This window comes from Coffea arabica, chromosome 5e (assembly GCF_036785885.1).
Source record: "Coffea arabica cultivar ET-39 chromosome 5e, Coffea Arabica ET-39 HiFi, whole genome shotgun sequence".
Lineage (NCBI taxonomy): Eukaryota > Viridiplantae > Streptophyta > Magnoliopsida > Gentianales > Rubiaceae > Coffea > Coffea arabica.
This window is the reverse complement of record NC_092318.1, coordinates 9,068,632-9,082,955: the sequence shown is the minus strand read 5'-3', so window position 1 is coordinate 9,082,955 and position 14,324 is coordinate 9,068,632. Positions and strand designations below refer to the sequence as shown.

At 38.9% G+C, this 14,324-nt stretch overlaps 4 protein-coding genes across 4 annotated transcripts; 2 read left to right on the top strand and 2 right to left on the bottom strand.

Annotated features, from left to right (window-relative positions):
• Positions 1-1,423: 1,423 nt before the first annotated feature.
• LOC140006877 (anthocyanidin 3-O-glucosyltransferase 2-like) lies at positions 1,424-2,870 on the bottom strand. The gene has a single exon (XM_072049548.1). The coding sequence runs from the start codon at positions 2,858-2,860 to the stop codon at positions 1,424-1,426; it is 1,437 nt and encodes a 478-aa protein (XP_071905649.1). The 5' UTR covers positions 2,861-2,870.
• A 3,377-nt stretch (positions 2,871-6,247) lies between these two features.
• LOC113743935 (anthocyanidin 3-O-glucosyltransferase 2-like) lies at positions 6,248-7,685 on the bottom strand. Its single transcript, XM_027271992.2, has one exon. The coding sequence runs from the start codon at positions 7,682-7,684 to the stop codon at positions 6,248-6,250; it is 1,437 nt and encodes a 478-aa protein (XP_027127793.2). The 5' UTR covers position 7,685.
• Positions 7,686-9,934: 2,249 nt separating this feature from the next.
• LOC113743936 (uncharacterized) lies at positions 9,935-11,482 on the top strand. Its single transcript, XM_027271993.2, has 2 exons — positions 9,935-10,377; positions 10,444-11,482. Exons 1-2 carry the CDS (start codon positions 9,935-9,937, stop codon positions 11,480-11,482), a joined length of 1,482 nt encoding a protein of 493 aa, XP_027127794.2.
• A 178-nt stretch (positions 11,483-11,660) lies between these two features.
• Positions 11,661-14,048, top strand: LOC140006876 (uncharacterized). The gene has a single exon (XM_072049547.1). It carries the CDS (start codon positions 11,661-11,663, stop codon positions 14,046-14,048), a length of 2,388 nt encoding a protein of 795 aa, XP_071905648.1.
• Positions 14,049-14,324: the final 276 nt, after the last annotated feature.

Genomic DNA, 14,324 nt, shown 5'->3' with positions numbered 1-14,324 from the left:
AAATGGTAGGGTGTCAGGTGGTGGTTTGGTGTGTGATCACAGAGGTAACTTGGTTTTTGCTTTCTATAAAGAGTTGGGGGAAGCTGAGGTGTTGGAGGCAGAGATTCATGCATTATTATTTGGTCTTCAATTGTGTGGTGAAAGAAATGACCAGAATTTACAAGTTAAGGTTGATTCTTCTTTGTTGTTTGTTTGATTGTTTCGGGGCAATGTCTAAATGGCCATTGTGCAATTTTCTTCGTCAAATTAGAGAGCTTTGGCAGTCACTTTCTGCGTCAGTTAGTCATGTTAAATTCCATGGCGGCTAGGCTTGCCACGCTTCATCTTCATTCTGATTCGCTTTTTACTTCCATTCAACAACTTCCTTCAGTGGTTAAGGCTCGCTTGATTTTAGATGGTAGGGAATTTTTGCATGTGTAGAAATAAATTGTAACTTGTACGGGAGGAATACTCCTAATTTTTGTTTTCATAAATGTTCCTAGGTCTTTTCAGGCCCTTCTTAAACACTTTATATTTTTATTTTATGATTAATAAAAATTAAAGGTTGGCATCGCTCCCCTGTGTATGGAATTTGGCAATAAAAAAAAATCAAATAAGTTAATTGTCGCTTCTCTAATGCCTGTCACTTCATTTCTAACTACTTTGTTTTCTTCATCTATATTTTCCTAATTTGGATCACACTTCTTCCCTATTATATGGTCGTAAATCAATTTAATTCCAATGAAGTTTTGAACCTGTTGCCTACAAAGTTGCATATGAGAATTTGCCGTATTTTAGTCAATTTTGAGGACTTTCCGTGTTCATTGAGTTCAAAATTCACAAAATGCAAAAAAAAAAAAAAAAAAAAAGACGCAAGGAAAAAGAAAACTAATCAGGTAAGAGCCTGCAATGATACAGTACACTCGAAGAAAAACCGTGCCACCTTCTCAAGCATTATAAGAGTAAACTATGCTTTAATTGAATGCACCAATTATTGCAACTAGAATGGCACGCACCACAACTACGTGTGACTAAATGCTGTGAAAGACATACTCTGCTCTCAATGCCACAATCAAGTTGTCATTTTTGGTTTAGCACTATAATACTCCCTAAACTTTTACCAACTCCGAAGTTTAATTAATAAGTTTAGCTATTCACTGTTACTATTAACTGAATTGTAAGTCTACATTGTAAGTCCATTTCACAATCACGGATTGTATTTGACCTACAAAGTACCATGGAGAATATTAGAATAGCAAATCAGAGTGCGAAAGGGAAAACAGCAGAAAGCCTAACAAGCAAAAACAGAAAAAAGCATCGACTTTCAAAGTAAAATTAGTTATAGCAGAGTTAATGGATATAGTAATGGTTGATCTTCAGCTATGTATTTAAGAAAACGAAGCAATAATGCAATACATTATAACAATTCAGATCTGACAAACAATTATGGAATACTATCTATTACATCTTCAAGAAAGCACTTCATGGAAGAATAGGATGATCCTCCTTCATTAGGAGCCAACCTGCTCTTCTCCTTCATTTCCTTCACCTTCTCTCTGATTTCATTCTCAGGATCCATCAGATGTTTAATCCCTCTTTCAATCACATTTGCAGTCAAAGTCTCACTACTCACACCCAGTAGCAGATCTTTTCTGAAATCTATTTTGATCTCCACTGCCGTTGCCAAGTCCTTCACCATTAAGAACGCATTCGTCTGCTGCTCTGCATAAAGCGGCCAAGTTGCCACTGGCACACCGCACCAAACGCTTTCCAATATTGAGTTCCAGCCACAGTGAGAAACAAAGCCCCCCGCAGCAGGATGGGATAGAACTGCCGCCTGTGGTGCCCATCCAATAACTTTTCCAACGGCTGCAGTTCTCTGCAAGAACCCTTCTGGCAAGACTTCATCCAGGTTCTCATACTCACTTGGAAACTCAAATTTTTCTTTAGGTGAAGGCCTTCTCAATGACCAGAGGAATCGATATCCACTGCGCTCGAGTGCATGGGCAATTTCCTCCACTTGGTCACCATCAAAACTACCTCCACTACCAAAGCAAAGGAACACAACAGAACATTCTGGCTGAAGATCTAGCCATTTCATAATCATCTCAGTTTCTTGATTTTGACTATTGCTTCCCTTCAGATTCAATACAGGCCCTACTGCATATACTGGTGGGATGGTTTTATCATTGCTCAAGGCGTGAATCGCATGGGATTCAAACTCAAGGAAAGTGTTAATTATGATTCCCTTGGTCTTCCTGTATCTCTTTGCCTGATCGAGGAACATGTCGACACTTCCATCCTTCTCAAACAATGCAGATGACAAAAGTTTAGCTGGAACAGGATTGATGTAAGTAGGCAAAGCTAATTCAACGTCTGAATTCTCGTAATGGCTCACATCTTCATTGAGATCATCTCTCAGACTTTGCAACTGGAATAAAACGCCAAGCGTTGTAGCACCGCCTGGGCAAAATATATAGGAAGGAACTCCAAATTCATTGGCTACATCAATCAAAGAGGTGCAAAACATGTCTATGACGATCCCACCAAGATGCGACGAAACACAATTGGATATTTCAGCAAGAACCTCCCTCACACAACTTTTATGGTTGTCGATAAATCGAAACAGAATCGAAAGAAAAGATGACAATTGAGAAGAAGGCTCTTCTTTCATGAGCTCAAGGTACCTTATGTGCAAATTCGGAGTTTCTACCAACGAATTTGTGTAGCTACTGACTTTTGGATCAAAGGGCAGCTTCATAACCAGGACGGTGATCGATAATCGTTCATCACATTCAACGAGAAGCTTTGCTAGTTCAACACATGATACTAAGTGGCCAATCCCTGGTACAGTAACGAAAACCAGCTCTGCTTTTTTCATTTCTGTCGTTTTCTCTGCTAACTTTAGCCAGTTGATTGAAGATGGAAATCCAACCTTTATCTCTCTGGTTTCTACCTAGCTTGCAGCGCACGCCACGTGTATCTTATCTGTTTACATTAAAAGCAGATGTGCCTTTCACACTAGTGAATCGAGTAGAAATCAAAACTACCATGTTTCCAGGATTTTTACTTGATAAATGTAAATGTACTATCAATAAATTGCTTTTTACTGTTGAATTGTGAAATTTTATTATCATTAATCAAGCTAATCATTAAACTCAATATAAAGTAGTTTCTTTCTCGTTTTGACATTTAATTATCTTTATTTAAAGTTAAATGCACTTAATTCTCCTCAATTTTATCAACTTTATGCATTTCAACTCATTAAATAGGTATTTTGTCCCCCTACTTCATGTTTTAGAACAAGAGTAGTTGGATCATTTACCCAATCTAATTACAATTGTGCCAAACGTACTTGTTATCAAATAAGTCAATTGTTACTTCTCTGATGCAAGCCACTTCATTCCAAACTTTTTGTGTTTTCCTTGGGGTGAATTCTTAGTTTATGATGAAAAAAAAAAGTCATTTTACAATTGGGGCGGTTTTTGCAGGTTTTTCTACAAATGGGGTGTTCGCATTGCGGGAATGCGAGGTCACTATAGTGAGCTCGCATTCCGTGAAATTTCTTTTTCTTTTCCTTTTCAACTACCAAATAAATAACATGCACTTCATAAAAATAACTTATATAATTTTTTAAAATAACATTGCGTTATGAAATTTCTAAAATTACAGTTGAAATTGTAACAGATATTAATGACTATTAACTATTACATTCTTATAACTAATATTCATCGGTGTCAACAAATAAATACGATTCATTAATAATAAAGGAAAATTAGAATTTGATAAAGAAAATTAGAATTTGATATAAAAAATTTATTTCATAAAAAAGGAAAAAAAGTTAGTATTTTTTTCATAAAATATAGTCAACACGTTACATGTTAACAATTTCATTCTATTTTTACATTGATATATGAAATAGATAGAAAGAACTATGCATGTGTACTTTTTCCACCGTTTAGATGTATTATAATAACCGTACAATTACCAATTTTTTTTAATATAAAAGAAATATGATTTTTTTTAGAGCACATATTTGATGACTTTAGGCACGTTAAAGTTTTAAAATAAAAAAAATTTATTCCTCTGCTAATTACAGATTTTTAAATAACATTTCTCTAACATTTCTCCGAAATATAAGATTTTAGTAGAGCTTTTAAAATAAGATTTTACTACCGATAGCATTTTAGTAAAGGCAAATTCTACAAAACAAACAACATTTACAGTTAATTTTACATTTTTTTGGGAGCTCGTAAATTTCATTTTAAATTTTTTTTCTAGCAAGTTTGAATTTAATTTTCTGAAAGTCATACTTATAAATGCGAAATCTAACAAAAAAATTAAATACCATTTTTGGAGGTCAAATTTATCAAATGCGAGCTATTTGAAGAATTTAAAAAAAAAACATTTAGGAGCTTGCATTTAGCTCTTACTATTTTCTGGAAAAAATTCTCTAGCTCCCAAAAAAAAAGCAAAAAAATTTAAATAATACTTAAGCTCGCATTCGCGGAATGTGAGTTCAATAGAGTTGTGCTCAATAAGTAGAGCTCGCATTCCGCGAATGCGAGCTCAATAGAGCTGAGCTCGCATTCCGCTAATGTGAGCTCTACTAACCTCGCACTCGCGGAAAGCGAGGACCCCCCTACGGAATATCCCACCAAAATCACCCTTGTTTTAGAATTTTTTAAAATTCATCACAAAATTGGAAATTTCAACCCGTGGGGACATGGACTCTTCCTTTGCTCAATTTATTTTTCATTCTTCTACAATTGTTAGATTAATTTCGGTTTGCTGGAAGAGACCCCCGGTGAATTTTTGCAAATTAAATACAGATGCGAGTGTAGTAAATGGTAGGGTGTCAGGTGGTGGTTTGGTGTGTGATCACAGAGGTAACTTGGTTTTTGCTTTCTATAAAGAGTTGGGGGAAGCTGAGGTGTTGGAGGCAGAGATTCATGCATTATTATTTGGTCTTCAATTGTGTGGTGAAAGAAATGACCAGAATTTACAAGTTAAGGTTGATTCTTCTTTGTTGTTTGTTTGATTGTTTCGGGGCAATGTCTAAATGGCCATTGTGCAATTTTCTTCGTCAAATTAGAGAGCTTTGGCAGTCACTTTCTGCGTCAGTTAGTCATGTTAAATTCCATGGCGGCTAGGCTTGCCACGCTTCATCTTCATTCTGATTCGCTTTTTACTTCCATTCAACAACTTCCTTCAGTGGTTAAGGCTCGCTTGATTTTAGATGGTAGGGAATTTTTGCATGTGTAGAAATAAATTGTAACTTGTACGGGAGGAATACTCCTAATTTTTGTTTTCATAAATGTTCCTAGGTCTTTTCAGGCCCTTCTTAAACACTTTATATTTTTATTTTATGATTAATAAAAATTAAAGGTTGGCATCGCTCCCCTGTGTATGGAATTTGGCAATAAAAAAAAATCAAATAAGTTAATTGTCGCTTCTCTAATGCCTGTCACTTCATTTCTAACTACTTTGTTTTCTTCATCTATATTTTCCTAATTTGGATCACACTTCTTCCCTATTATATGGTCGTAAATCAATTTAATTCCAATGAAGTTTTGAACCTGTTGCCTACAAAGTTGCATATGAGAATTTGCCGTATTTTAGTCAATTTTGAGGACTTTCCGTGTTCATTGAGTTCAAAATTCACAAAATGCAAAAAAAAAAAAAAAAAAAAAGACGCAAGGAAAAAGAAAACTAATCAGGTAAGAGCCTGCAATGATACAGTACACTCGAAGAAAAACCGTGCCACCTTCTCAAGCATTATAAGAGTAAACTATGCTTTAATTGAATGCACCAATTATTGCAACTAGAATGGCACGCACCACAACTACGTGTGACTAAATGCTGTGAAAGACATACTCTGCTCTCAATGCCACAATCAAGTTGTCATTTTTGGTTTAGCACTATAATACTCCCTAAACTTTTACCAACTCCGAAGTTTAATTAATAAGTTTAGCTATTCACTGTTACTATTAACTGAATTGTAAGTCTACATTGTAAGTCCATTTCACAATCACGGATTGTATTTGACCTACAAAGTACCATGGAGAATATTAGAATAGCAAATCAGAGTGCGAAAGGGAAAACAGCAGAAAGCCTAACAAGCAAAAACAGAAAAAAGCATCGACTTTCAAAGTAAAATTAGTTATAGCAGAGTTAATGGATATAGTAATGGTTGATCTTCAGCTATGTATTTAAGAAAACGAAGCAATAATGCAATACATTATAACAATTCAGATCTGACAAACAATTATGGAATACTATCTATTACATCTTCAAGAAAGCACTTCATGGAAGAATAGGATGATCCTCCTTCATTAGGAGCCAACCTGCTCTTCTCCTTCATTTCCTTCACCTTCTCTCTGATTTCATTCTCAGGATCCATCAGATGTTTAATCCCTCTTTCAATCACATTTGCAGTCAAAGTCTCACTACTCACACCCAGTAGCAGATCTTTTCTGAAATCTATTTTGATCTCCACTGCCGTTGCCAAGTCCTTCACCATTAAGAACGCATTCGTCTGCTGCTCTGCATAAAGCGGCCAAGTTGCCACTGGCACACCGCACCAAACGCTTTCCAATATTGAGTTCCAGCCACAGTGAGAAACAAAGCCCCCCGCAGCAGGATGGGATAGAACTGCCGCCTGTGGTGCCCATCCAATAACTTTTCCAACGGCTGCAGTTCTCTGCAAGAACCCTTCTGGCAAGACTTCATCCAGGTTCTCATACTCACTTGGAAACTCAAATTTTTCTTTAGGTGAAGGCCTTCTCAATGACCAGAGGAATCGATATCCACTGCGCTCGAGTGCATGGGCAATTTCCTCCACTTGGTCACCATCAAAACTACCTCCACTACCAAAGCAAAGGAACACAACAGAACATTCTGGCTGAAGATCTAGCCATTTCATAATCATCTCAGTTTCTTGATTTTGACTATTGCTTCCCTTCAGATTCAATACAGGCCCTACTGTATATACTGGTGGGATGGTTTTATCATTACTCAAGGCCTGAATCGAATGTGATTCTAGCTCAAGGAAAGTGTTAACTATGATTCCCTTGGTCTCCTTGAATCTTCTGACCTGATACAGGAGCATGTCGCCACCTCCATCCTTGTCAAAAAATGCAGGTGACAAAAGTTTAGCTGGAACAGGATTGATGTAAGTAGGCAAAGCTAATTCATCGTCTGAATTCTCGTAATGGCTCACATCTTCATTGAGATCATCTCTCAGACTTTGCAACTGGAATAAAACGCCAAGCGTTCCAGCGCCGCCTGGGCAAAATATATAGGAAGGAACCCCAAATTCATTGGCTACATCAATCAAAGAGGTGCAAAACATGTCTATGACGATCCCACCAAGATGCGACGAAACAGAATTGGATATTTCAGCAAGAACCTCCCTCACACAACTTTTATGGTTGTCGATAAATCGATACAGAATCGAAAGAAAAGATGACAATTGAGATGAAGGCTCTTCTTTGATGAGCTCAAGGTACCTTATGTGCAAATTCGGAGTTTCTACCAACGAATTTGTGTAGCTACTGACTTTTGTATCATAGGGCAGCTTCATAATCAGGACGGTGATCGATAATCGTTCATCGCATTCAATGAAAAGCTTTGCTAGTTCAACACATGATACTAAGTGGCCAATCCCTGGAATAGGAACGAAAACCAGCTCTGCTGTTTTCATTTCTTTCGTTTTCTCTGCTAACTCTAGCCAGTTGATTGAAGATTGAAATCCAACCTTCGTCTTTCTATTTTCTAAATAGTTTGCTTGCGCATGCCACGTGTATCTTATCTGTTTACATGAAAAGCAGATGTCATGCCTTTCACTAGTGAATCGAACAAAAATCAAAACTACCATGTTTCCAGGATTTTTACTTGATAAATTTAAATTTACTATCAATAAATTGCTTAGCAGTGTTGAATTGTGAAATTTTATTATCAGTAATCAAGCTAATCGGATCCTCTCTCTAACGTAGAGGCTTTCTCACTCTAAAGTAGCTGTGCTCTCTCTTGGGATAAGAGCTCACCCACCTTTTTGGTGGGAAGTTAGTTTTTTTCAAACTCTTTCAAAACTTGCTTTCTCCCGCACTCCCGCACTCCCGGAGTAATTGAACGAGAGATTGTTAGATTCAAAGATAAGGGTGGCTACATCTCTTTGAAGCTAGTCAGTGCATGAAGGAAGGGAGTTCAAGCGTTGCAATCTTCAACTATGATAAGCTATCGTCTGGACAAGGAGAGTCAGTGCTCTGTTTTCCCTGTCTTCTTAAGCGTATAAGTGAGCAATGATATTTTACCTGTTGTGATCCGTTATTTCAGCAGGCTCTTTTTTCTGTCCCGATCCTCTTTCTTAGCATTTCCGTTTGTTTTTTCTGTGCTCTTTTCCTTCTCTACGGCTTGGTCCTGGTCTTTATCTCCTGTGGGTAGAGTGTTTTTTTCCATCTTAGATTTGCTGAGCCTTTCCATGGAGGGGGAGCTGTCTGATATATTACAGAAGTTTTCCCTTGAAGGGAATGAGCTGGTAGGACTCACGCTAGAGGGGGAAGACTTTCAAACTGGCGTGAGAGCTTGTGAAAACAGTATCATTGGGAGAGTTTTAGGAGAAAAAGTCATTAATTTCACTGGTATTAAAAACTTTGTGGCTGTGGCCTGGGGGTATCCCAGGAATTTGTCAGTGGTGGAATTGGGACCAAATGTGTTTCAGTTTAACTTACAAAACTCAGAAGATAAAGATAGAATAGTGGAGGGAGGGCCTTGGGTTATAGATAACCAGATGCTTGTTCTTAAAAGATGGGTGGAAGGCATTGAAGATGACTATAAAGCTTTCGTGACGGCACCTCTTTGGGTGCAGCTCTGGAATCTGCCAGTTCATTGGTTGTCTAAGGAGATTGGAAGAAAGATAGGGGGAGTGTTTAAGGAAGTTAGAGATGTCGTAATCCCTCAGGTGGATGGCAAAGAGGGTAGGCATCTGAAGGTCTTAGTCATGGCTGATCTATCTAAACCTCTTCTTAGAGGTACTGTGGTCAGAATAGTAGGAACTGGCAAATGGATAGCCTTCAAATACGAAAGGTGTCCTGATTTCTGTTATAATTGCGGAATTGTGGGACATAGTGAAAGGTCTTGCAAAGATAGGAGATTGCTAGGAGGGAATACTGATGAGAATCAGTATGGTCCCTGGATGAGAGCCGGAAATGTCAGGGTCCTCCCCTTAGAAAAAAAATGCTAGAGTCTCTGAACATAGTGATAGACGTTACTGGTCCTTTAGGAATGGGGAGTTGGTCGAACAGGAGAAAATTAAAAGGCATAGCAATCAGAGTCTGCTGGAGGTCCTCAAGGCCACTGGCAGTGGTGGGTGTAGTAACCAGGAAGGTGAAAGAGTAGGGGAGGATCATAGTATGGAGGGGGTTGTGGGGCCTTCTACTCAACAGGAGGCTCTTAAGGTAGTCTCTCATAATAGAGTAGAGGGTCAGGTGATAGGTGACAAGGAGGACTTAGAGCTGCCTCAGATTAATCAAGAAGGGGAAGACCTCCAGCTTTCTCATGTAGAGGAAGAGATGGAGGAGGATGTAGTTGAAGTAGTGCACAACCAAATCCAGGAGTCAAGAGTCTTAGAGAAAGAGTCAGAGCTCGTAGTGTGTCACCAGGAAACCCAAGGCGAAAATAAGATGGTGGGGTTACTGGACAGACAGACCAGGAGAACTTTTAGAAAGTTAAAGACTCCAGTTAGAACCAGAAGACCTTTGCAGATGATTCAGGGTAATGCAAATCCTCAGGTGAACGTGGGGAAAAGGAAGATCCTGCTTAGAGATGAAGTGATGGAGGAAGCATATCAGGATATGTGTCAGTGGAAAAAAACCAAACAGTTGGAGGAGCTGTATTTTGAGGGGGATAAGGAAAAGGAGGAGAGGTCCTTCCTTAATGGGACCTCCAGGTGTAAATGAGAGTAGTGGTGTGGAACTGCCAAGGGGTGGGGAGTCCCTTGACAGTTCCCCAGCTGAGGGAGGTTAATCACCTATCCTCTCCAAACATTTATTTTCTAAGTGAAACTAAGAACAGGAAGACGGTCATAGATAGAATAGCTAGAAGGTTAAGGCTAGACAACAATGTGACCGTGGAAGCTATGAATAGAACAGGGGGGATGGCCTTACTTTGGACTAAGGATACACAAATTGTAGAGGTGGTCACTACTGCTTTTACTATAGAAGCTAAGATTGAAGGTAATGAATCTCAGGCGGCATGGTGGTTCATTGGAGTGTATGCTAGTTGTGATAAATGGATCAGGAAGGAACAATGGAGAGTGCTTACGGATAGAAATAGGTTGTGGGGATCTAAATACCTGATCTCTGGGGATTTTAATGACATTTTGTCCAATGAAGAAAAGTGAGAGGGTGTGTTTAGGGAGGAGAGAAGTTTTAGGGACTTTAGACATTTCATTGAGCTGAACAGACTAGTTGATATTGGTTTTGAAGGCCACCCTTGGACATGGAGCAATCACTGGGACAATGAAGGGGAGATTCGTCAAAGGCTAGATAGAGTTTTGGGTAGTATGGATTGGTTTCAAGATTTTGAGAGTGCTAAGTGTCACCACATTGAGACTCTAGCGTCTGACCACTCGTTGCTTTTGTTAGGCACCAATCCAGGGATAGAAAGGAAAAAAAAGAGGTTTTACTTTGACAAGAGATGGCTCCAAAAAGAGGGGATCCAGCAAGTAGTGGAGCAAGCCTGGGGTAGGGATGAACAGGGCTCAAAATTGTTCAAAGTGACGAGAAAGATTAGGAATTGCAAAATTGAACTCTTGAAGTGGAGAAATAATGCCCAGACTAACTCTAGGAGTAAGATTGACGGCCTTAAGCAGGATCTTGAGAAGACTAGGAATGCTGGTTTAGCTAACAAAAAAGAGAAATGCCAGGATCTCAAAAGACAGCTGGCTAATGCTTACAAGGAGGAAGAAGCTTTCTGGAGCCAGAAGTCCAGAATCAGCTGGCTGAGAGCAGGGGATAAAAATACTAGATATTTTCACTCTTTTGTCAAGGGGAGGTGTGTGAGTAATAGATTGAACAGGTTACAAAGAGATGATGGATCTTGGACTGCGAATGAAGAGGAGGTAGTGACTGAACTTTCTGAGTACTTTAAGGACCTGTTTACGAGTGGTGGGAAGGATGAAATGACAGAAATCTTAGAGGGAATTCCACACTATATTACTCAGGAGATGAATGATAAGTTAACCAAGGAAGTTATGGAGGAAGAAATTCATGATGCTTTGTTCTCTATGAATCCAGAAAAAGCCCCTGGACAAGATGGAATGACTCCTTTGTTTTTTCAGAAATTCTGGAATACTATTAAAAGTGACATCATTATAGCTATTAAAGCTTTTTTTCCACTCAGGCCACATGCTCAAATCAGTCAACCACACTGTTATATCCCTTATTCCCAAAATTCTGCACCCAACCAATCTGAAAAATTTCAGGCCTATCAGTCTATGTAGTGTGCTATATAAAATCATATCAAAAATTTTGGCAAATAGACTGAAATCTGTCCTGGACCTGTGCATTAGCAAAACTCAATCTGCTTTCATCCCAGAAAGACAGATTCTAGATAATGTGATCATTGCTCATGAGTACATGCATTTTCTTAAAAATAAAAGACAAGGGAAAGAGGGATACATGGCTATCAAATTGGACATGGCAAAGGCTTATGATAGGGTGGAGTGGCAATGCTTGTTGAAAATGATGGAAAAGATGGGTTTCTGCTCTAAATGGATTAACTGGATTCATAACTGTTTGAAGACAGTGAGTTACTCTTTCAACTGTAATGGTGAGGTTAAAGGTTTTGTGACACCAGAAAGAGGGATAAGGCAGGGAGACCCTTTGTCTCCATATCTGTTTCTAATATGTTCAGAGGGCTTCTCCAATTTGCTAAGAAGGGCTGAGGAAAGCAAAAGGATCCAGGGACTCAAAATCAGCAGACTTGGTCCAGTGCTAACACATCTGTTCTTTGCGGATGACTCTATCATATTTTGTAAGGCTAATAAGAATGAGGCTGTGGAAATTATGAAGGTGCTGAAAACATATGAAAATGCCTCGGGACAGTTAGTCAACCTGGACAAATCAGCAGTGTTTTTTAGTAAAAATGTGGACGATGAGCAGAAGAAGGAGATATGCCTGGCATTAGGAGGAATGGCAGAGGCTAAGCAAGGCAAATACCTGGGACTCCCTATGGTAGTATCAAGATCTAAAGAGCAGATCTTTGGTTTTGTGAGAGATAATATAAGGAAAAGATGTCAGAATTGGAAAAACAAACTATTGAGTCCAGCAGGTAAGGAAGTGTTGCTGAAAGCAGTTGTTATGGTAATGCCCACATACGTGATGTCTTGTTTTAAGCTGTCCAGAAGATTGTGTAAAGATATATGTTCATTGATGGCCAACTTCTGGTGGGGTGAAGCTAATGGTAAGAACAAAATGCACTGGCTGTCTTGGAAAAAAATGGCAATGGCAAAAAGTGCAGGAGGTCTAGGCTTTAAGGATATTGAAGCTTTCAATCAAGCACTGTTAGGAAAGCAAGTTTGGAGGATACTTACTAAACCAAATCTGTTGGTTAGTAAGGTGTTGAAATCCAGATATTCTCCTCAGGAATCGATACTACTGTGTAGCCTCCCCAGAAATGCATCCTGGAATTGGCAGGGACTCATGGGGGCAAGAAGTTTAATCAATGCTGGAATAATAAGAAGGATAGGAAATGGAAGGAGTACAAATATATGGAGCCACAAGTGGATCCCAGACACTGATACAGGGAAGCCAACTACTAGACGAGGGAATCATTGTGAGCTGGAAAAAGTGGAGGAGCTTATTAGTCAGCATAGGTGGAACAGAAACATCATATTCAGATTCTTCAATAGCAATGATGCACAAAAAATTTTAGCTATTCCTCTGAGTCTAGCTGGTAGGGAAGATAGCTTTTATTGGCAACCAAAGGTGGGAGGGATGTACACTGTCAATTCTGGTTATAAATTTCTGATGAAGCAACACAGAAAGAGAGGCAGGCGCAGGCAGGAAGGAGCTAGCTCTAGCTATACAGCAAGTGATTCGGAGTTAGCTCAGATGTGGAATACACTATGGAGTTTAAACATCAAACATAAAATCAAAATTTTCATCTGGAAATGCATTCAAGGTGCCCTGCCTGTGAAAGCAACAGTAAATAGACGAACGGGGGTGGGTGATCCGATATGTAAGATGTGTGGATCAGCACAGGAAACAGTCGAACATCTTCTGCTGAATTGCCCCCACACGGAAAACATATGGAAGGCATCTCCCATTCAGTGGGATGGAGCAAAGGAGCAACAGGGAGATTTCAAAAGGTGGTGGCTAAGAATCTCTGAAGCAAGGCACAGGACAGAAGGGATGGAACACATTGGATTAACTGCAAACATCCTGTGGCAGGTGTGGAAAGAAAGAAACAAAAGAGAATTCGAGAACGCTACCTTTGATCCCCCTTTCAAATCTATAAGGAAAGCTCATTCGGAATGGTTAGAGCAGCAGCAAATAGAGTACAAAGAGAAAGGAGAGAGCACAGATGAAACAGTCCCTAGGCAAGATGCTCAGAATCAGAATTATGGAAATGAAGGAGAAGTGCTAATGGAGGTGACTACATCCACGAAGCAAGGGCAGTTGTTTGTGGGAATTGGAGTCACAGTTCAGCTTTTTGCAAGTAACACGATGATAGGGTGGGCACTGAAAGACATTAGTTCTGGAAACAAAATCCTAGATGAAGCTTTGGCACTGAAGCTGGTGTTGTGTAAAGCTGTACAACGCAAGTGGAGCAATCTTAAGCTGAGATTTTGTAACAAGGAACTGTGGAGACAATTAAAATATCAGAGCCCAGCGAACAGCAAAATGGCAACAGTACTTGAAGACATCTCTCAGTTACAGAGATTGTTTTGCATGTGCTCTTTTGTTTTGGATAGGGAAGAAAATATGATAGTCAGTAAAACACTGAGTGTTGATACTTTAAGCATTATTGTGGATGAGGAGCGACAGCTTCCTCAGAGTCTTTGAACACTAGTTTGTAGAGTTCCGATCGAGCCGTTGCTCGCACTTGTAATTTTTTACCATGAATGCAATGAAATCATCTAATCGTTTCGAAAAAAAAAAATCAAGCTAATCATTAAAGTCAATATAAAGTAGTTTCTTTCTCGTTTTTATATTTAATTATATTTATTTAGGGTTAAATGCACTTAACTCTCCTCAATTTTATCTGCAGTTGCACTTTATGCATTTGAACTCATTAAATAGGCATTTTGTCCCCGTACTTGATGTTTTAGAACAAAAATA